A 23,887-nucleotide genomic window follows, 5' to 3' on the forward strand; every position below is an offset into this window, starting at 1 on the left:
GTATTGCTGAGAAGAGATAAGTCTATCATGGTTGATCATCACACAGTGTTGCTGTTATGTATACAGTGTTCTCCTGGTTCTGCTCACTTCATACAGCATCAGTTCATGGAAGTCTTTCCAGGCATTTTTCTGAAATCTGCCTGCTCATCATTTTTTATAGCAGAATAATATTCCATTACATTCCAATACCACAACTTGTTCAGCCATTCCTCAATTGATGGGCATCCCCACAATTTCCAATTCTTTGCCACCACAAAAAGAGCTACTATAAATATTTTTGTACATGTGGGTCATTTTCCCTTTTTAATGATCTCTATGGGATATAGACCTAAAAGTGGTATTGCTGGATGCACAGTTTTTAGCCCTTTGGGTATAGTTCCAAATTGCTCTCCAGAATGGTTAGATCAGTTTACAACTCCACCAACAATACATTAGTGGTCCAAGTTTCCGACATCTTTTCCAACATTTTCCTTTTCTCTCCTATTAGCCAATCTGATAGGTATGAGGTGGTACCTCAGAGTTGTGTTAATTTGCATTCCTCAAATCAATAATAATTTAGAGCATTTTTATATGACTTTAATTTCTTCTTCTGTAAACTGCTTGTTCATATGCTTTGACCATTTATCAGTTGGGGAATGACTTGTAATATAAATTTGATTCAGTTCTCTATACATTTGAGAAATGAGGCCTTTTTTAGAGGCACTATCTATATCCCACCTTTTCTGCTTTCCTTCTAATCTCGTTTGCATTGGTTTTGTTTGTGCAAAAACTTTTTAAATTTAAAATAATCAAAATTATCCATTTTGTATTTCATAATGTTTTCTATCTATTGTTTGGTTCTTCCCTTCTCCATAGATCTGACAGGTAAACTATTCCTTGCTCTCCTAATTTGTTTATGGTGTCACCTTTATATGTAAATCATGTACCCATTTTGACCTTATCTTGGTATAGGGCATGAAATGTTGGTCTATGGCTAGTTTCTACCATACTATTTGATTAGTATAGCACTGAATAGGTAAATTAATTTAGCTAGAATTGTCATTTTTATTATATTAGTCCAGCCTACCCATGAAAAATTGGTATTTTTCCAGTTGTTTAGATCTAACTTTACTTGTGTGAAAAGTGTTTTGTAATTGTGTTCATATAGGTCCTGGGTTTGTCTTGGCAGGCAGACTCCCAAATATTTTATATTATCTATAGTTATTTTAAATGGAATTTCTCTATCTCTTGCTACTGAGCTTTGTTGGCAATATATAGAAATGCTCATGATTTAAGTGAGCTTATTTCATATCCTGGAACTGTGTTAAATTTGTTAATTGTTTCAAGTAGTTTTTAGTTGATTCTTTAGGATCCTATATGTATATTATCATATCATCTGCAAAAAGTGTTAGTTTTGTTTTCTCATTGCCTGTTCTAATTCCTTCAATTTCTTTTTCTTCTCCTATTGCTAAAGCTGACATTTCTAGTACAATATTGAATAATAGTTGTGATAATGGGCATCCTTGTTTCACATGTGATCTTATTGGGTAGGTTTTTAGCTTATCTCCATTACATATAATGCTTTCTGATGGTTTTAGGTAGATATGGCTTATCCTTTTAAGGAAAACTCAATTGATTCCTATGCTCTCTAGTGTTTTTTAATAGAAATGGCTGTTATATTTTATCAAAAGCTTTCTATGCATCTATTGAGATAATCATATGATTTCTGTTAATTTTGTTACTGATATGGTCAATTATGCTGATAGTTTTCCTAATATTGAACAAATCTTGCATTCCTGGGATAAATTACACCCGGTCACAGTGTATTATTTTCATGATGAATTGCTGTAAACTTTTTGCTAATATTTTATTTAAAAAAATTTGCATCTGTATTCATTAGAGAAATTGGTCTGTAATTTTCTTTCTCTGTTCTGTCTTTTCTTGGTTTAGGTATCAGGACCATATTTGTGTCATAAAAGGAATTTGGTAGGATTCTCTTCTTCACTTATTTTCCCAAATAGTTTATGTAGTATTGGAATTAATTGTTTTTTAAATGATGGTAGAATTCACTTGTAAATCTGTATGGCCCTGGAGATTTTTAATTAAGGAGTACATTGATAGCTTATTCAATTTATTTCTTCTAAAATGGGGTTGAATATTTTATTTCCTCTTCCATTAATCTGGGCAGTTTATATTTTTGTGAATATACATCCATTTCAATTAGATTGTCAGATTTATTGGTGTACAGTTGGGCAAAATAGCTCCTAATTATTGCTTTAATTTCCTCTTCATTGGTGGTGAATTCATCCTTATCATTTTCGATGCTGGTAATTTGGTTTTCTTATTTCTTTTTAAAATTAAATTAACAAAAGGTTTATCTATTTTATTGTTTTTTTCATAAACCAGATCTTACTTTTATTTATTAGTTTAATAGTTTTATTTCTTTCAATTTATTAATCTCTCTTCTGATCATGACTTTCAGATAGTACAGTAATTCTTAAATCATCTCTCCTGGATCTGTATTCCAGGGCAGTTGTTTTTTCCAATAAGTTTTTTACATTTTTTTCTATTTTTTCATTCTTTTGATTTGGTTTGATTTTTTTTTGTTTCCTTTTTAAAAATTTAATTTATTTAATATTTTTAGTTTTCAGCATTGATTTTCACAAGAGTTTGAATTACAACTTTTCTCCCCATTTCTACCCTCCCCCGCACTCCAAGATGGCATATATTCTGGTTGCCCCATTCCCCAGTCAGCCCTCCCTTCTGTCACCCCACTCCCCCCATGCCCTTTTCCCTTACTTTCTTATAGGGCAAGATAGCTTTCCATGCCCCATTGCATGTGTATCTTACTTCATAGTTGCATGCAAAACTTTTTTTTTGAACATCTGTTTTTAAAACTTTGAGTTCCAAATTCTCTCCCCTCTTCGCTCCCCAAACCCTCCCTAAGAAGGCAAGCAGTTCAACACAGGCTACATATGTATCATTATGTAAAACCCTTCAACAATACTCATGTTGTGAAAGACTAACTATATTTCCTAACTATATATCCTAACCCCCTTTATTCAGTTTTCTCCCCTGACCCTGTCCCTTTTCAAAAGTGTTTGTTTTTGATTACCTCCTCCCCCTATCTGCCCTCCCTTCTATTGTCCCCCTTTTTTATCTCCTTGCTCCTTCTTTCCTGTGGGGTAAGATAGCCAATTGAGTGTATGTGTTATTCCCTCCTCAGGTCAAATCAGATGAGAGCAAGATTCACTCATTCCCCCTCACCTGCCCCTCTTCCCTTCCTACAGAACTGCTTTTTCTTGCCTCTTTTATGCAAGATAATTTACCCTATTTTATCCCTCCCTTTCTCCCTCTCTCAATATATTCCTCTCTCATCCTTTAATTTAATTTTATTTTTTTAGATGTCATCCCTTCATATTCAACTCACCCTGTGCCCTCTGTCTATATATATATAATGTATATATGTATAAATATGTATATATGTGTATATATATGTATATTCCCTTCAGTTATCCTAATACTGAGGTCTCATGAATTATACACATTATCTTTCCATGTAGGAATGTAAACAAAACAGTTCAACTTTAGTAAGTCCCTTATGATTTCTCTTCCTTGTTTACCTTTTCATGCTTCTCTTGATTCTTGTGTTTGAAAGTTAAATTTTCTATTCAGCTCTGGTCTTTTCACTGAGAAAGCTTGAAAGTCCTCTATTTTATTGAAAATCCATATTTTGCCTTGGAGCATGATACTCAGTTTTGCTGGGTAGGTGATTCTTGATTTTAATCCTAGCTCCATTGACCTCTGGAATATCATATTCCAAGCCCTATGATCGATCCCTTAATGTAGAAACTGCTAGATCTTGGGTTATCCTGATTGTGTTTCCACAATACTCAAATCGTTTCTTCCTGGCTGCTTGCAGTATTTTCTCCTTGATCTGGGAGCTCTGGAATTTGGCAACAATATTCCTAAGAGTTTTCTTTTTGGGATCTTTTTGAGGAGGTGATCGGTGGATTCTTTCAATTTCTATTTTACCCTCTGACTCTAGAATATCAGGGCAGTTCTCCTTGATAATTTCTTGAAAGATGATATCTAGGCTCTTTTTTTGATCATGGCTTTCAGGTAGTCCAATAATTTTTAAATTATCTCTCCTGGATCTATTTTCCAGGTCAGTGGTTTTTCCAATGAGATATTTGACATTGTCTTCCACTTTTTCATTCCTTTGGTTCTGTTTTACAATATCTTGATTTCTCATAAAGTCACTAGCTTCCACTTGCTCCAACCTAATTTTTAAGGTAGTATTTTCTTCAGTGGTCTTTGGACTTCCTTTTCCATTTGGCTAATTCTGCCTTTCAAGACATTCTTCTCCTCATTGGCTTTTCGGATCTCTTTTGCCATTTGAGTTAGTCTATTTTTTAAAGTGTTATTTTCCTCAGTATTTTTTTGGGTGTATTTTAGCCAATCATTGACTTGTTTTTCATGGTTTCTCATGTCACTCTCATTTCTCTTCCCAGTTTTTCCTCTACTTCTCTTACTTGCTTTTCCAAGTGCTTTTTGAGCTCTTCCATGGCCTGAGACCAGTTCATATTTTCCTTGGAGGCTTTTGATGTAGGCTTTTTGACTTTGTTGACTTCTTCTAGCTGTATGTTTTGGTCTTCTTTGTCACCAAAGAGAGATTCCAAAGTCTGGGTCTGACTCTGAGTCTGTTTTCGCTGCCTGGCCATGTTCCCAGCCAACTTACTTGACCCTCTAGTTTTTTGTGGGGTTGTGACTGTTAGTAGAGTATAGAGTATTCTGTCCCAAGCTTGAGGGGCTGCACTGTTGTTTTCAGAGCTATTTCTACACAGCAAGCTCTGCCACACCAGCGCTACTCCTCCCCCAACAACCACCAACCCAGACTGGACTCAGATCTAAGCTGGCTCTGCACTCCTGCTCAGATCTGCCACTTAATTCCTCCCACCAGGTGGGCCTGCAGGCAGAAGTAACTGCAGCTGTAGCTCTGTAAGCAGCGTCAGAGCTTCATCACCTCTGCTGCACCTGGAGTGGTGGCCAAGAACTCCTTTCACTCTGTCCCAGCAGCTTTTCCCACTAACCTTCTCTGTTGTCTTTGGTGTTGGTGGGCTGAGAAGTCTGGTAACTGCCACAGCTCACTGATTCAGGGTGCTAGGGCCTGTCCACCTGGCTGCTGGTCTGGTTGGTCCAGGCGCGATTCATGCTGGGCTCTGCTCTGCTTCCAGTTCCAAGCATGATAGACCTTACCCTGTGACCATCCAGGCTGTCCTAGGCTGGAGCCCTGCTTCCCTCTGCTATTTTGTGGGTTCTGCAGTTCTAGAATTTGTTCAGAGCCACTTTTTATAGATGTTTGGAGGGACCTGGGGTGGGGGAGCTCACACAAGTCCCTGCTTTACAGCTGCCATCTTGGCTCCACCCCCGTTTGACTGATTCTTAATGTCTCATAGAGTCATTGGCTTCCTCTTGCCCAGTCTTAATTTTTAAGGAATTCTTTCTTGAGTTAGCTTTCCTACCTCCTTTCCCATTTGGCCAATTCTACTTTTAAACAAGTTTTTTTTTCTTCAGTGGATTTTTTTTTTCCATTTGGCCAATTCTATTTTTAAGGAGTTGTTTTCTTCAGGCAATTCTTCTGCTTTCCTTTCCAAGCTCTTGACTCTTTTAAAATGATTCTCCTATATGACTCTCATTTCTTTTCCTGATTTTTCTTCTATCTCTCTTTCTTCATTTTTGAAATTCTTTTTGAGCTCTTCCAAGAGGACCTTTTTAGGTTTGAGACCAATTCATATTCCCTTTTGAGGGTATGTAAGCATTTTCACATTATTGTTTGTGTTTTGATCTTCCTTGTCATCATAGTAGCTTTCTATGGTCAGGGCTCTTTTTTTTTGTTCATTTTAAAAAATTGAACTCTCCTGAGGTGCAGGGGCCACTGTTCAAAGCTTCTTGTGCTGGGGACCAGGGGCCTGCTCACTGGCTTTCCACACCAGGCCTCAGATGCTTGTGGCTTACCCACTGTGCTGGAGTCTCTGTCCTAACCTAGTTGTGCTCCTTGTGCTGGGGTTCCAGGGCTGGCAATTGGCCTTCTGCACAGGGGCTGGAGGCCTCACAGTTGGCTTGCTATGCTTCTAGTGTGCTGAGCTAGGACTGAGGGGCCTCAGCTGCTGATATGTGCTATGGCTAAGAGCCTCCCTCTGGCTAGCCCAGACAGCATTTGTGCTGGACTGGGCTCTCCTTTCGCCCAAGTGAGACAGATCGTTCCTGAAGTCCTTCTAAGTTATATTAAGCTAGAAAAATTGTTTCACTGTCTTTTTGTGGGTTCTGTCTCTCTAGAATCCATTTAGGGGCTTGATTTAACATTGTCTCTGAGGGAAACTGGGGAGAGCTCAGGCAACTTCCTGGTTTCTCTCCACCATTTTCTTAGGTTCTATTGTAACAGTCTTTCTGGCAAGACTTGGACTAATACAAATGCTTGTTACATATGTGATCTTGGCCAGTTCACTTAACTTCCCCAGGCTTCAGTTTCCTCCCTTTTAAAATGCGGGGACTGGACTAGGTGTCCTTTGAGGTTCCTTCCAATTTTTGCTAGATCTTTCAGGGCCTCTATGATCTTGTCCCAACTAGGCTTTCAAAACCCTTTTAGTACCCTGTGCTATGATCTTACCAGACTACTTATTATTTCCAGAATGTCTCCCATTTTTTCCTTCTTTATGGTTTTGTTCACACTACTGCCTCCCCCAGGAATTCTGATCCTCTAATTCTGTTCCTGACATAACTTTCCATTCTTCTCTCTCCTTCTACTCTTAATGCACATTTAGTTAGTTCTCTGACATCTTAGAACAGGGATTGGGGTAGAGCTTGGATGACTTCCTGGAGCTTCTGTCCATGGCCTCTGAGCTCCTTTCTGCCAAACTCTCAGCCTCTTGTATCTGCTCCTCAGGCTACAGTTTGGTTAGAGTATTTCCTGTAATCCACCCCTGCTCCTGTGTAAGGATATGGTGTAACCCAAATGTTAGAGTGTTGAGCCTGAGTAACTGTCAGCCTCCTCTTATTGCCCTGGGGAAAATATTCATAGAATATTAGAACCGAGTGAGACCTTAGAACACAGAACATGGAATTTCAGAGCAGAAGAGGGGCCTTAGAAACAAAGAAAGTTGGAGATGGAAGGTACTACAGAACATAGAATATATAATGTCAGATTTAGAACATAGGATATGAAATGTTAAGAGTTGTAGGGCACCATAGAACAGAATATAGAATGACAGAAATAGAACCCAGAGTCACGGAATATCATGGCTGGAAAGGACCTTGGAACATCGAATGCCAGACGTGGCTGGGAGTTTTACAACCATCTAGTTCATATTCTTTGTTTTATAAAGGATAACTAAAATACAGAACTTTGGGCATGAAAGGAATATCAGCAACCATTTAGTGCACCATGACCCAGAAAGAATCCCCTCTTAAAACAGAGGTGACAAAGTCCTATTCTACCTTTTCCTTAAAGACTTCCAGTTAGAGGGAAAACTCCACTTTCTAAGTCAGGCTCTTCCATTTTTGGATAGCTCTTATTGTTTGGGAACTTATACATCTTCTACGTATTGCTCCTAGTTCTGCTGGTTCGGCCCTCTGGAGCCAAATAGAACAAGTTGAAGCCCTCTTCTACATAATGTCACAATCCCCCCGACCCCTACTCTCAAGTCTTCTCTTCCCCAGGCTGAATGCCCCCACTTCTTTCAACTTATCCTTATGTGGTGTGGACCCAGTTGCTCTCCTTTGAACACTCTTCTGCTTGTCATTGTCAGTCTAAAATTGTGGCATCCAGAACTAATCACAATATTAATCAAGAAACTCTGCTTTTTCACAGAGCCTAAGACTTTTTGGCTGTCATCTTATGTTGTTCATTCATATTAAGCTGTTCACTTAAACCCCCATATCACTTTCAGATAAAGTGCTATCTAACTACACCTCCTTCACCTTACGCTTGGAAGCTGACTTTTTCAACTCGTATGTAAGACAGTACTTATGTATTAAATTTTACCCTGGTTGATTTGACTCACTGTTCTAACCTGTCAATGTTTTGGGGGTCCTGCCTTTGTTATTCAGTATGTTAACTATCATTCCCAGTTTTGTGATATCTGAAAATATGATGAATATATCATCTATGCCTTTATTCAAGTACTGATCTTAAAAAAGATAAATAACACGGGGCAAACATAAGCCCTTTGGGGATATGTCTGGAGATTTCAACCCAAGCTGAAATTAAATTATTAATTATTCTTCTTTAGGGCCAGTCATTCAACTGGATCTGAATATACTTCGTTGTACTATTGTTTAGCCCAAATCGCTTCATGTTTTTCACAAGGAGAACATGAGGAGAGTTATCAGATCCATTGCCAATGTCTTGGCACATTATAGGTATAGCTTTGTCCCTGTTCCCTGTTTAGAAATCCTTACAAAAACAGATATGAGGATAATCTGATGTGACCTGTTCTTGATAAAGCCATATTGGGGATTTATGATCAATGCTTCTCATTTAAATGCGTTCAGTAACTGTCTCTTTAATAATAAATTCTGGAATTTTTGTCAGGAATCAAAATTAAACTGATGTATAGTTTTTCAAGGTCTTTCCTTCCTTCCTTCTTTTCTTCCTTCCTTCCTCCTTCCCTCCCTCCCTCTCCCCCCCCCCCCCTTAATTGGAAGAGTATTTGTTCTTCTTCAATCCTATATATTGACTCCATTTGTTGTGATTTTTCAGATGTTCTGATTAGTACGATACATATGCCTGACTGGGTTTTTAGTACCTGAGGATGTCACTCAGGCAGGCCAAGTGACTGAAACTCATTAAGAGCAGCTAGGTATTCTCTCACTGTTATTGTATTGCTTATCTTGGGTATCAGGTTCCTATTTGCCACTTTTGTTTTGTCCTTTCTAGTCCAAAGGTTATTTTTTTGGGTAGAAAAAATGGAAGTGAAGTAAGAATGGAGCAGCTCAGCTTCCAGTGTCCTGTCTTCCTATAGGAATCATCCTATTCCTTCTTTGTTCTTCTCTTAACCAATACCATTGAAATAAACCAAAAATAAAAAATCCCAGCCTGTTTGTGATCCTTAGCTTTTTCCTTTTAGCCTCAACTCATTCAGAGCCTACACTTAAAAAAAGTGTCATCCATTGCTTTTGTCTTCAGCCTCTGTTTCCTGCCCTTGCTTTCATCTCTTATATGTGTGTTTTAAAAACACAACTGGGGTTGGTTAGTGCCCTGCTCAATCACATTGGTCTTTTCAGGCAACTTCCTCTTTTTATTTTCCTTCATCAGAATCATTCTTTGTGTCTTTAGGATTTTGTTCTTTAAAGCCTTCTAAGAAGACTTCCCACAAAGGAAATTAAGGCCTAGGGAGGGCAAATAAATCGTTCCAGTTCACACAGCAAATCAGCAGCAGACCTTACAACTCTAGAGAGAAAATGGTGCCTAGTGTTCTTTCTCCCACTCCTGAGGAAGCAGCACTGTCTGCTTTCTGAGATCCAAAATGATCACGGTAATACTATAGAATGAGAGTTTGGGGCTATGCTGAACCCTTTAACACTTAAACAGATGCATGAAATAAAGACATAGGACTTCCTCACCTTCTCATGTTGTGGACATCTGGCACATGTCCTCCCGTAAATCTTCCACCCGATATCTAGCTAACTTGGACTTTGCCGGATACTTGCATCTCTTTCTTGGGTCTAGACAGGGGGCTTTGGGGAGGAAGGATGAAGGGGAGCATGAACCCAAACCCTGAGCCCTCTGCTGAGATGTAATTGAATATTATAAGAATTGTACTGGTGGAGGGCCTTAGATGTTATCCAGCCTACTTCCTATTTATAGAGAGAAGGAAATGGGCTCGTAGAGTTGTAGTGACTTGCTCAAAGATATACACAATGTTCCAGGGCAAGATTTTAATTTGGGTCTCCTGACTCGTAGGATGGGACTCTGTCCACTCATGCTATGTGGATATAACTTTTACTGAAGCTACATGGCACAGTGAGTAGAGAGCCTGACCTGGAGTCAGGAAGACCTGAGTTCAAATCTAGTCCACAGACATTACTAGCTGAGTGACCTTAGGCAAGCCACTTAACATCTGTTTGCTTCAGTTTTCTTCTCTGTAAAGTGGGCTTAATAGCACCTCCCTCCCAGGATTATGGTGAGGATCAAATTATATAATTATTATTTATTATATTATTATATATTATATTACTATAATTATTAATTATAAAGTACCTGGCACAGAAGAAGTGCTATGTAGATGTTAGTTGCTATCATTGAAGCAGACTCCTGCTTGATGGCCTGTACTTGTCTTATTTTGTCCTCTTACAGTTTTGGATGGTCAAGCAAGTACCAAAAAGAGACAGAAGTGTGAAGTCTCGAGGCACAGTAGAGGGCAGCTATCTGAGGTTTGGCTCTGGTTGGACCACGGTGGGTTTTTTAATATTTTAATTTATTTTTTGAGTTTGGGTCTCCTGATCTCTTCCAGGCTAGTAGTGTAGAGGCCACTCATGGGCTTGATACCTCTGCTGACTAGCTTGGGATCTTTGACCTCCTCCATTTCCAGTCTGGTCAGCTTTGCCCCTCCCTTGGCAATTGGTGCCAGTCTTAGTGAAGATACCCAATTGTCTTAGATCTCTGAAGTTCAGGATCTCGAAACTCAGAAAATCCACAGTCCTTAGTATCCCTGGTAGCAGAGATTACAGGAATGAGTTTCCTTCCATCCTATGCCATGCATGGAGAGTCTTTGTGAAGAGCCAGGTGTAAGGCTTTGAGCCTCTGTCTGTCTGTCTCTGTCTCTGCTTCTGTCTCTCACCCCTCCTCTTTAGCTCAAGCTTCTGTTGCCTGTCTGCTGAGGGAAGAGACAAAGAGACTGCCTGAAGGTGCCTCAGGCAGAGGCAGGGTGGGGTGAGTTTCCCCAAGGAAACCTACTAAGCCAAGCTGCCAGATTTGACAGAGGCTGATATAGATGATAGCTGCTGGCTAGCTTTCTGATGTGGGATAAGGTTTCTACCTACTTTGACTTTTGAGATGGATAATGCTTATTAAACAGCTTTTGGATATGTGGGTACCTACTGTGAGAACAAAGTGTGTAGCATATAGAAAATCAGGTGAGAGGAATTGGAAATTCAGACATTACCAAACCTTATCACTTGGCAGCTTCGATTCCTGATACTTTGGATTTTACTTTGAATTTCTCTTTAGCAAATAGACTGATAGTGATTTCTTTGTCCTTATGTCAGGAAAGGAAGTAAGACTGGAGACTCCACATAGGGAGGACCAGATGAATCAAAGAGAGTTGTATTTTTTTTCCTGGAAATTAATTACTATCGCCAGTTATAAATATGCACCCTAGAGCAAGAGGAAGTTTTATAGAGGTGGGGAGATTCTGGGAAGGACTGCTGAATATTGTTTTCAAGCTTAAAGTGCCACCTGGTGGTTTGCATAATATAACATCCTGCAGTAGCTCCTCCAAGTATTATCCCTGGTAAGTGAATGGATGAATAAAGCATTTATTTAACACTTACTATGTGTAAAGGACTAGGGATACAAGTAGAGAAAAAAGTAAGACAGTCAAAGTTCTCAAAGAGTTAACATTCTCATAACGGGCCAACACGTATGAAATGTTTCAGTTTTAAGTCAGATGGAAAGATCCTACAATTCTTAGGGTATGTTGACAAAGCAGATGGAAATGCCTCTTTTTAAATGTGATTTCCACTGATAAAAATATCATTTTCTGATGCTGAGTCATTTGAAAATGCCAAAGACTTTGATGATATATTTTTTTTCTTTTTGGGGGGGGGGGCAGGGGGAATTCTACAAAAGACATGGCTGTAATACCTGTAGCAGCTGTTGCCAGGCTGCACCTCCACAAGAGTTGCTTCTCAGGATAATAGCTATGGACACTAAACTAGAAGCACTGCTATTCCAAAGGCTCAGGGCTTAGGGTTGTGGGCTTTCTCCACTGTGGTCTGAGTGATGGTGACCGCTGGTGGTGGTCAAGCTAGTGTTGGTGGTTTGACCTGTCAGGCACACGCTGTCTCTTATCTCTCCCTCAGGTTACTTTACTGATTCAACTAGACTGGCTTGCATGTCCTGCGAATAGCAGTTGGTTGGCAATGGGCGGGGATGTCTAGCTCCTTCTCCATAGGAGTGAGTTGGTACCCTAGATGCTGACCATGAAAGCTGGGCTGGAAGCACGATCAGTAGAGGGTAGGTTGGGGTCATGGTGATGGTGGTGCTTTCACTCCAAGAGCTCTTGTGCCCACCTGCCTCTTGGTGGCAGCTGGTCAGCAGTAATTGCTGATGGTCATGAGGAAAGTGTTCTCTACAATTGGCTGTGGGGGCTGGGCTGGAAGCAGGTCTGGTGGTTTTGGGGGATGCTGCTATTTCCCTTAGCGGGAAAAACACTGCAGATGTTGCGCACTGTGGCACATGGGGAAAGCACTTCATGAGTTTTCCCACTTTACCTTTCTGAACCTTAGTACCCTTGTCTGTAAAATGAGTATAATTGTATTTGTATTGCCAATCTTAGAGGGCTGCTGTGAAGAATGTACTCGATAAACTTTAAAGTAGTAGAGAAATATGAGTTATTATTAGGGAAATAACTTCTTTTTACATAGAAGGAAACTCAGGCACAGAGGGGATACATTGAATTCAGTTAAATACAATACACACTTATTAAGCACCTACTATGTGACAGGCACTGTACCAAGCCTTGGGGATCCAAAAAGAAGCAAAAAATAGTCCTTGCCCTCCAGGAGCTTGTAATTTAATGGATTAAATGACCAAGTGGCTAAACTGAGGCTATAACTTAGAGCTCTTCATTTTTAATCTGTCTCTTTCCTGACAACACATTTTTGGGTAATTTAAAAAAAATTTAAAAAAAATTACCCAATATTGCAAATAATGATCTGTTTTCATTTGTACTTACATGGACACATCGTGTACACACCACAATCTGCTCCTCTCTCAACAAATCATTATAATTAATTAATTAATTAATTCTGGCAGAGATACTGACCTAAGGACAGTGACCCTCAAGATGAAGTGAACAGCTGAGATCTAAATAGATTTTGAGGGAATTAGGCAGGTTTGGCTTGCTTTGGAGTTCACCACAGGATAAATGACAAGATGATACAGGGGAAATGAGGTTGAATCTACATAGAAGTTCTAGTTCTTACCTGTGTGACATTGGGCAAGTCATTTAACTGCCCTGGGCCTCAGTTTCCTCATTTATACAATGAGGGAGTTGGACCAGTTGGTCTCTGGGTCTCCTTCAGCTTCGGATCTGTCATCTTGGAAGATTCAGTGACTAAAGTAAAGCGTGATGTAGTCGAGAGGGAGGTGAACCTTGAGTCTGCACTCGCCCTGGCTCTGCCCCTTGCTAGCATGGTGGACATGTGGGTGTATAGGTTTCTTCCTTTCTCTGAGCCTGTTTTCTCATCAGTAAAACAAGAATGATAGTTGTGCTATCTGCCTCTCACAGTACAGGTTCTATAGACCTATGGAAATGTGAATTATTACTGTTACGTAGCTATTATGTAACTAGTCCATGTTCCTAAATAATTTCATAGCCATTAAAAGAGAATGTACTAAAGGCATTGATAGAGGAAGTTTACTCAGCTGGGATGACCCTATATCAGTGAAGTCACAGGTCTGGTCCTCATCTCTATCTTTACTAGAGAGACAGCATGGTTTAATGTCTAGGCCACTGGACTTAGAGTCAGGAGGAGCTGGATTTGAATCTCGCCTTACACAATGACTAGCTGGGTAATCCTGGACAAAGCGCTTATTCTCTCCATGTCTCAGTTTTTATTTGTAACATGAAGAGGATGGATTTGATGGCTCTAAAGTTCCTTCCAGCTCTAAATCTATTATCCCATGATCCAGTTCTAAATGTATAGTTGATGTAGGTTGGTCAGGCTTGGCACTTCTCCCAGAGGGAGAGAAGAGAACTCGTTGATACAAATATCCAGAGTAAATGATGAATCCGTAAGTAAAATTGGTTAGCACTAAAGAAACTGCACTAATCTAGGTTCACATTCTTATCCGGCTTACTTTTCATTACTATATTCTTATATGGGATTTCCTTACTCAAAACTGGTGCAAAGGGCATGTAGAAGAGGGTGTCTGGGATGACAAAGACCTTGAGATTTAGGCACATAAGAGTCAGTTGAAAGAACTAAAGATGTTTAGCCTGGAAAAGGGAAGATTTGGGTAATGGAGGTATGATAGCTGTCTTCAACTATTGGGAGAGATGTTACATGGGAGAAAGATTAGAATTGTTCTGGCTGGTACCAGAAGGCAGAACCAGGTTCAATGAGTAGAAGTTGCCCAGAGTTATATTTAGGGCTAATAGAAAGATGAACTTTTTAACCACTAGAGATGGTTAAAAGTGGAATTTAGTGCCTTGTCCCAAGGGAGTATTAGTTTCTTCCTTAGTGGAGGTCTTCAAACAAAGTTAATATGTTTCTTTTCATTTCTTATGTATGTTCTCATTTCTTATAGAGTTTCTTTTTTTAGGGATGAATTGAACTAAATGGTTCCTAAGGCCCCTCACAACACTAAGATTCTGCAATTTGTTTGTAAAATATTCGTAAGTAGTTTGTTTAACCTTGTACATAGCCACTCATGGTCAGTCTGCAGTTTTCAGAGTTTGGAAGCTCCTGGTTGGACTTACTCTGTTCTATAGTATAGTCTGCACTAATGAGAAATGGGGCCCAGAGATATTGTGTCGCTGGCTGGCAAATGACTTTTGCTTTTACATTAAGATAGGATAATTAGATTATTCCCATGAGAAAATGTCTTTTTTCCTCCAATCCAGAGATGAACTAATATCATCACGCTTGCAGTCCTACTGTGTAGCAGCTCACCTTTCCATAATGTTTTAAGGCTTACAGAGAGCTTTCCTCATGATAGTTTGCAAGGCAGGGTACCATTGCAGGAGGTATTTTCTTGTTTTTTTTTTACTTTATAGCTGAGAAAACTGAAGTTCAGATATGTGAAATGATTTGTCTATGACTACTATATGGAGAGGATATAGAATTTTCCATTGTCATACATATGGTTTGTTTTTGGTGTTTTGGGGAAAATTACCATAATAATGTGCTCATCCATATTGTTGCTGAAACCTTTGGGTGGATCATCAGGCCCATGGTAGGATCAGACATGGTAGTTTTTTCCAGGTTATCATACTGTGCTGATACACATTTGGTGCACGTATTTATGCCAAAACAGAACCAATTGTAATTTAAGAATCAAATCAAAAGTCATGTATTATTTCAATAGGTCTAGAATCTCATCGATTGGTTACTCCCTCCAACCCATCCATACTTCCTGTATCCTTGTAATTCTTGTCTGTCTTACATAATCCTCCACAGGAATTCCATTGAATGTCCCATGGGGGCTTCCTCTAGTTATCTTGACATTCTGTGGGTAGCCAAAGACTATACAAAAATCACCAGTTTATCTAGAAAAAGTCATCCCTTTCTGAACACAGATCTGCATAATTCACAGAAGGTATGGCAAATACTTCTAACATAGAAATCATTCTAGTTATTATCAGAGACAGTTTTTTTTTCCATTTCGAAGCACATGGACAAGAAGTCTGCACGTTGAAGTTTTAAAACCCAAGAAAGAATTGGGTTCTAGATTGATCAAGGGGATACATCAAGGGACAAATTTCAATATTAGTAATTCATCTAGGAGGACAGGTACCTAAGAATAGCAAGTCTCTGTATTTATGATTTCTTTTTTCTCTGCTTAAGCCAATAGAGAAGGAAGTGTGCTAATATCATTTTCATTTCCTAAGACAGGCACATAAGTTAAATTGGAGGGGACGGTAGGGGAGGGGAGCAACAGCAAATTCAGTTAACCAGGCTTACCTCAATTTCCTGATACGAGTTGTTGATCATGGCTATTAACATATTGAGAAGCACAACCACCATGGTAACGTTATAGACACCGTAGAGCACATAGCCGATGTTTTCGATGAACTTGTGATTGTACTTCAGCACCACCGAGATCACTTCAGATAAGCCAAATATTGACCAGAATAACGTTTTAAAACTTTCTTCTACCCTATAAGCAAAACAAACCATCCTTTCACACAGTTCTCACTGATAGTGCATATTTTTTTTTAAAAAAAGAAATGTTGCTGGTACAAGTAGGATGTTTAATATTCTTAAAACATAGATCTAACCACATCATTCTAGCATTCAAAAAATCTTCAGCGGCTTTGTCTTGTCTCTAGGATGAAATGCAGTCATGAACTTAAAACCACTTACAGTCTGGTTCCTGCCTAACTTTCCAGTCATTTCACATTACAATTTCTTGCACTTCTCCAGTCAAAGTGGCCTAAAAGCTTTTTTTTTTTTCCATATAAGACATTCCATCTTGCCCCCGTGTCTTTGCACAGACTGTTTCCTTTGTCTTTAATGCATTCCCTATTCACCCCTTGCCTTTAGGGTCCCTACCTTCTTTCAAAGCACAGCTTCTGTGGCACTTTCTACATGAGATTTTCCTGATAAGCCCCTGCCTCCACTCTTGCCAGATGTTCCTATTCTTTCTCTCTCTCTCTCTTCAAATAACTTTGTATTTATTTCGAAAATACTTTGTCTATATTTATCTGCGCTTCGTACTTCATACTATGTGCCTTGCACGTAGTCGGTACTCAATGAATATTTGTTGAAATGAGTTAAATTGAAAATGTGTCTTAGACTAGTCATTCAGACTGTTGGTATTTATCCTAACTGATAGCCTATATATTCTGAAATTACAATATATACAACTATCTAAGAACAATATAGAAGAATAAAACATTGGGAAGGCTATATCTACTTGACTCTTCTCAAGTGTCTTAACTCCTGGCTGTCACATCATTTCACCCTGCTTTAATTAATGTGCCATTTTAAAGTGAATCTCTGGACATGGAAGTTAGTTTATGGCAGCGCACCCTCACACCAGGTGTACTTAATTATTTTTGTGTGTCATGGAACCCTTTGACAGTCTGGTTCACCCATCTATAGCCTCCTTCCCAGGCTAATGTTTTTTAAATGCATAAATTTTTTAAAAATCCAAAATATTTTAAAGGAAAACAATACCATTGAAATACAGTTATCAAAATATGAAGTTATCAGGTTCATGAATCCCACACAGGTTAAGGACTCTTGCTTTAGAGCCTTTCTTCCTTGCTAGGCTACACGGCATGAAGTAAAAAGGAACTCCGGCAAATAAGACAGCCAAGCTTGATACCCCTGTCCTCCTGAAAAAAGTAGATTATCAAACATTCTAGTACTAGATTTGGCTCATCTCCAGTGCCCAAGTGCAGCAGCTTCCAAAGCCTCCTCTGACTCCCTTGGTATACAGGGGCCTTGGGCAAGTCACTTAATTTCCATGGGCTTCAGTTTATTCTTGCCTTTTTACATCTTGTCCCAGCAGGTACCATCTCCTGCACCCCCCCAACCCTTCAGCTCACTTTTATATTTTGTCTTCCCCCATTAGAATGTAATTCTTTGAGGGTAAGGACTTTAAAAAAACAAACACCTTTTATTTGTATTCCCAGTTCTTATCACAGTGCCTGACATACAGTCTGTCTCTGTAAGGAGGACTAGATGGCTTTTCAAGTTCCTTTGCATTAGAACTATGGTCCTATGATCTTATCACTGTACTTTGTGCTGGGCAGAAAATAAGAAACTGGGATAATAGAACAACTCCCTGACTCTTTGGAGACCATCCATCAGCTTTCCTACACATTGAATACAGAATTAAACAATTAATGCACAGGCCAGATCTACACTATTAAAAGCATTGTTGCCAAGATCAACTGTGGCAACAAGAGCCCTAACAGGTGGAAGAAAATAGAAAGATACTCCATCTGTCACCTGGATTTTTGACTGCATGACTCTTATTAGATTAGAGCTAATAAGTCTTTTAGTATATAGGTTTTCAGCAAACTGAGGCCAGTTCAGCTGCCCTTTTTAGGGAATATGGAGAGCTGTTTGGCTCATTTCCTGTACATCTCTGGACTTTGAAGCTGAAATGGGGAGTTTTGAACCTAGCATTTATACATTTGTTAATTGCAAGTAAGACAATTGAATATATATGTAAATATATGTATGCATATATGCATATTATAGTCTTTAGCCAAAATGAGTTAGGAGCGGGGCAAAGAGAAGTGGATCACAGTTCTGCTAATTAGCACTAATTGGGTCTATATTCCAAAAATATCCCTCCTCAACAAAGTGTAGAGGAAGTTGGCCAATCACAGCTGTGTATAAAGGAATATGGAATACTGAAAATGCCTGAGAAAAAGCTACCCCATTAGTACCCATGCATATGGAAACTATAAGAAAAAAATCAGTGATCTTTCGTTCCCAAATAGTCCATTATGGTAGTCATGTGGTTAAATATCCAGGTGACAGAGTGTTTTCAATTTTCTTCCAGATGTTAGGGGTCTTGTCACCGCAATACATACATACATACATACACAAGCATACATACACATACAATACACACATTTACATATACACATGTGTGTACGTATATGTATATCTATCTATCTCTATATCTATAGCTATATGTTGTCATTGAGTCATTTCAGTCTTGTCTGACTCTCCGTGTCCCCATTTGAGATTTTTTCAGCAAAGATGGTAGTTTGTCATTTTCTTCTCCAGCTTATTTTACAAATAAGTAATGAAGGTAAACAGGTTTAATGACTTGAGTAGGGTCACACAGGCAGTAAGTGTCTGAGGCTGAATTTGAACTTGAGTCCTCCTGATTCCAGGGCTGGTGCTCTATCCAATGTGTGTGTGTGTGTGTGTGTGTGTGTGTGTATCAGGCATGTGCTGATAAATGTTTAACAGCCAGCTCTCTGAAAAGCAAGGTAGATTTCGAAGTATAATCTGTACTATTGACTTTTTCTCCATCACTTTCTTAAATTTAGACAATCCACAAAAAAAAAAAAAACAACAAAACAAGCCCTTACTTGTGTAATTTGCCAATTTGAGAGCTGAAATTGTTCACACTGGAAATTTAATAGTTGGCTCATTAGAGATGGGTCCAGCACACCTCTGCATACTTTTATACTATAAAGTTATATACAATATATTTTTATCTCTCTCTCTCTTATTTCTGTGTATAACACATAATACATACACGCATACGTATGTGTGCTAGTAATTGGGAACAGGCTTACATTTGAAAGGACATATACCTGATTCAATCCTTGGAGATGTGGTACATATCTGGACCACCAGTGTTGGGATAATAACAATACCTCATACTTACATTCTATCTTATAGTTTGCAAAACATTTTCCTCACTAAAAGTCCATGAAGTAGGTAGGATAAGCATTATTATTCCCCCTTTTCAGACGAGGAAATTGAAGCTCTTGGGGAAAATTATTTGCCCAAGGTCCTACCTGATAAGTGTCAGAAGAGGGGCTGAAAATCAAAGTCCACTGTATCAATTGGCCAGTGCAATTAATGCCTCATCCAATACATAGATCATTTACGTCAGTGATATCAAACTCAAATAGAAATGGGGGCCACTAAATGGTATATAAGGATCTTTGTAGATCCTATAGCGACTTAATTTTAAAATGTAATATTATCTACATTTAATTGTATTTTTGCATATTTTGTTAACTATTTCCGAATTTTATTCTAGTTCTGTGCCCTCAAGAGTATTATGTGCTCCATGGGGATGTGTTTGATACCTCTGATTTGCCCTACCTATAGTCACTCTGAATTTATTGACTTGGAGCTGAAAAAGAATTTGGAGATCATCTAATTGGAACCTTGTGTTTTAAAAATTAAAAAAACGGAGGGAAGGCGAAGTGATTCTAGGGCACACAAGGAACAATCAGAAGACCCAGAATTCGAACTGAGATCTTCTGCCTCTGAATCTATTCCTCTTTCCACTCCACTACATTTGGCTGTCTGGCTGTCCCCAAGCATGTACAGTTGTAGATGGAAACTAACACAGATAATGCAAAGTCTCTGAATAATTTTTTTTAAATCAGTATTTAGAATACACAATAGCCTTTTCTACTTTTACAAAACATTTTCCTTCTTACATATACACATATGCTCAGGCTAAAATGAACATGAGTTTGCATTCTCTGAGCAAATCTGAGGATCTGAGGAGGTTCTCCATTTCTGAATTTGCCCTAGGTAGATGTGAGCATAGAGGACAATCTGTCTTGAATGGAGTCATGCTCAGAGAGAAGTCCTCTAGGGTCTTAACCTGGGTTTTACAGGCCCTATGGGTAGATAGGTTTCAAAGGGTCTAAAATTATATATTCATTTTCTCTAACCTCTAATTGAAATTTAGCATTTCTTTCAATTATTTGAGAACATTATTCTGAGAAGACGTCCACAGACTTCACCAGATTACTGATATGGTGCATGACATAAAATGGCATGAACCTTTGTGTCAGGCAAGTTCTAGTCCCCAAATTCTGGAGGAAAGGATAATCTAGAGGATGGAAGAAGAGCTGGGCCATGGGTGTAATGGTAATCAGGGCAGGACTCTTTTTGTTTTCTCTTTTAGAATGCTAAGGTAAGCAAGTACCTTTCATGAGTCTTGCCTTTCAAATGTAATGGCAAGCAAAGTGGTCTTTTTGTTGTCTTTTGTTTCTTTGATGGAATCAAGAGTCTTTGACCTGCTTAAGAAACAAGAAAGCCCAGTTCACATAGGTTTGAGTCCCATGGTTGTGACACCTGAAGAAGGATCACACGATTTTGAGTCCCATGGTTGCCCTTTGACCCTAAAGAATCACCCATGTGATGCCCTTTGACCCTGAAGAAGTGTATATAAACTAAGAGGTTAGTGTTTTGCCTTTGGGAGCAAACTCACTAAAAGAGTGTTGGTGACAAGACTCTGGGTAAGCCGTTAAAGCAGTCCCTTCCTCCCCGCCCACCAGCTTTGAAAACCCAGATGTTGGTGCTTCTTTTGTAACTATGTATTGTGATTTGGTTAGATCTGTTTATATTGTCTCTGTTTGTAATTTCTGTTTGTATTTGCTCTGAAGTTCATGGTGCTGGCTTTTCCCCCTGAACTAAGTGAATGATATATCTATGTTAGATTACAGTGAGATTGTTAATCCCTTAAAGTTGCTCTCCTTAGAAAAGCAGATCAAAGAACCTGTGCTGGCAGCGCTTCTGTGTGCTGGTGTTGTTGTTGGTCTTTCACTCCCACAATAGCTGCTAGCAACATTGTTGTTATAATGGGCAAGGGCAAAATCAAGGAAAAATGCACCACAGAAAAGTAACTCTGGGAGGTGTAGTTCAGGACCTGGTGAATGAATGGGTTAGGTCATGTGGTATGCTATAGAACTGTGGTTTAGAGGACCATTGCTGGGAGGAAGCACCCCTTCCCATCTTGGTGCCCTGGGGCAAAGTACCCTAGTTACACTTATGGGTATATATGATAGGAGAAACTAGGCCAAGATCAAACTATTTGCCACAGATAATTTTCCAAGTGAATATTCCACAAATGGATATTAAAGATGTAACAAGAATGTATGTCTTACTTCTTAACAAAAAAATTCATAATTAAAAAAAGTACTATAATTGACAGTGAAATCAAGTAACATAACCAGGAAAAAACATATCTGAATTTTGATTAGTGTAAATGAATGCAGATGTGACACATCCTCCCCCCCGCCCCGCCCCTGCCACCATTGGGTCCATGATATACATTTTGTCAGTCTATACTGATTTACAATCAGTATCTTCAGTAAGACAATCTACTTCAAAAATCTAAATTAAGCCAAAGCTTATGCCCTTAAAATGTTTTGCTTTCTGGTGAGAGAGCATTGATGAAAGCCCTTGTCTCTCACCTCGGTTTTACTTGTAAATATGATCAAAAGGGAGCAGTCAGTTACCCTTATCCCTGCAGTTCCCTTTACTAACCTTTCATAGAACTTAGCTTGATTTTATTTGTTTTTGTCTTTTTGAATAATTTTTAATAAAACAAGCCCAATCTGTTTCTATTCCACAACTTATGGATTGACCTCTGAATTGGAACTTTGATCCTTCTGGCAAATCTAATTATAAGATTCCCTGAATTGCCAGTCTGGCTACATAAATAGTGTTTGAGTTGAGAGAAATAGCTCTCCTCCAAATATTAGGGGAGTTTCCCTTTCCTAGTGGCCTTTTTCTAAGTCTTGCACAGCAAGCTTCAATATTTCTCTTCATTAGTGTTATTTTTTTTTCAGAGGCAAAATGTAGAAGAGACTTTCGGTCAGTGAAGGCCTCTGTTCTAAAGAAAAGTACTAACTTTTCTTGGGATCATCCACTTTGAGTAATAACCTCATCAAATTCACCTTTCATCTGTTGATGTTACTTTCCATTTAAGTTGACAGATCATTTTATGGGAGGATACCAAAGTTTTGGGTGGATCATCTTAATAATTGATTTCTTTTGAAATTATTTCATTTTTAAAAATTGACATTTTATCTGATGCCTTTTGGTTTCATGGTTCCGAACCAGTGAGCAGTCCCCCACAACAAATACAGCGAATTAAGCCAAAACAATCTACACAACTTCTCCCAACAGCATATGCAATGTTCTGCATCCATAGGCATCTACCTCTCCAAGGAAACAAGGAAACTGAAGGCGTGCTTAATGACTGATTTCTACACGATCAGTTAAGTCAGTTATTTGATGAATCTGATTGAGTAATCAGCATGTTAAAAAAAATACCGGACTATAGGTCTTAGAGCTGCAAGGGGACCATCTGGTCCAAACTCCTTATTTTGCAGATGGGAATCTAAAGCCCACAGAAGGGAAGGAACTTGCCACAGAACATGTAGTCAGTTAAGGGGCAGAGCTGGGGTATGCATGGGGCAACTGGGTGGTGTAGTGGATAGAGCCCTGGACTTACTTCTTTATAGACATTTACTAGCTATATGACACTGGGTAAGTCACTTAACCTTGTTTGCCTCAGTTTCCTCACCTGCGAAAGGAGCCAGAGAATGAAATGCCAAACCACTCCAGTATCTTTGCCAAGAAAACCCAAAGTGGGGTCACAAAGAATCAGACACAACTAAAATGGTTGAAAAACAACAAAAAAGATACAAATGAAGCACGGATGATTTCATTCCCTCTATTCATACCCCCAGCTTCTAGTGTAGTACCTGGTTCATTGGTAAATGCTTCTTGATTGATTAATTTTAGCTTGGTGTCTTTTACCATGTGGACAAGCATAGGGATAAACAGAAGAAAAACAATTTTCTAACAATAATTTTATAGCTATGCTGGCAGAATATTTAGGATGTGGTATGGTTTGTACTCTGTGTGTGTGTGTGTGTGTGTGTGTACTGTGTGTGTATCTATGTGTATGCATGCATGTATTCATTTCATCTACATTTATTGAGAATGAATAGCACTTCCTTTTTAGGGGGATATTGATTATGGATTCCAGCTTCAAAGAGAAGAGCTTATGAGGTTGGGAATATAGAGGTGGAAGGGCTGGGAGATGTGAGTGTCCCTAAAAATGACTTTTGAGGACATGTGATTTAATTTTAGGGTGACAAGCAAGTTTTTTGCTATACCACTGAGGCTTCCACAATTAATATGAGATTGGCATAGCAGAGTTTTCTCCTAGTGTGACAAGTGGAAGAAAAGAAATGAAACCCAGGTTTTCCTTTTGGCAGGGGAAGATGAGACTCTCACCCCAACCTCCCAGGGCCTGTTGCTAACATCTGTAAATAGCTCTGGCTTTCAAAAAGATCGCTCAGCTTGGAAAGGAGCTTAATAACATTGCTCGGATCCCAAGGACTCCGAAATGGGAAATTCACAGAAACGCTCCAGAGGTCATATCTCCCTCTGAATGGTTCTGCCCTCTTTACTTAACCCTGCCAAGCGTGCTATC

The 23,887-nt window shown here is 39.0% G+C and overlaps 1 protein-coding gene across 1 annotated transcript in view; it reads right to left on the bottom strand.

Moving 5' to 3' along the window:
* TRPC7 (transient receptor potential cation channel subfamily C member 7) overlaps positions 1–23,887 on the bottom strand; it is a 262,789-nt gene that overhangs the window by 19,168 nt on the left and 219,734 nt on the right. Inside the window, exon 8 of the mRNA XM_036749698.1 lies at positions 15,892–16,087. Within this exon, the coding sequence (XP_036605593.1) occupies positions 15,892–16,087 (196 nt within the window). The remainder of the gene's footprint in view (positions 1–15,891; positions 16,088–23,887) is intronic.

Source organism: Trichosurus vulpecula, chromosome 3 (assembly GCF_011100635.1).
Source record: "Trichosurus vulpecula isolate mTriVul1 chromosome 3, mTriVul1.pri, whole genome shotgun sequence".
Taxonomy (NCBI): Eukaryota; Metazoa; Chordata; class Mammalia; order Diprotodontia; family Phalangeridae; genus Trichosurus; species Trichosurus vulpecula.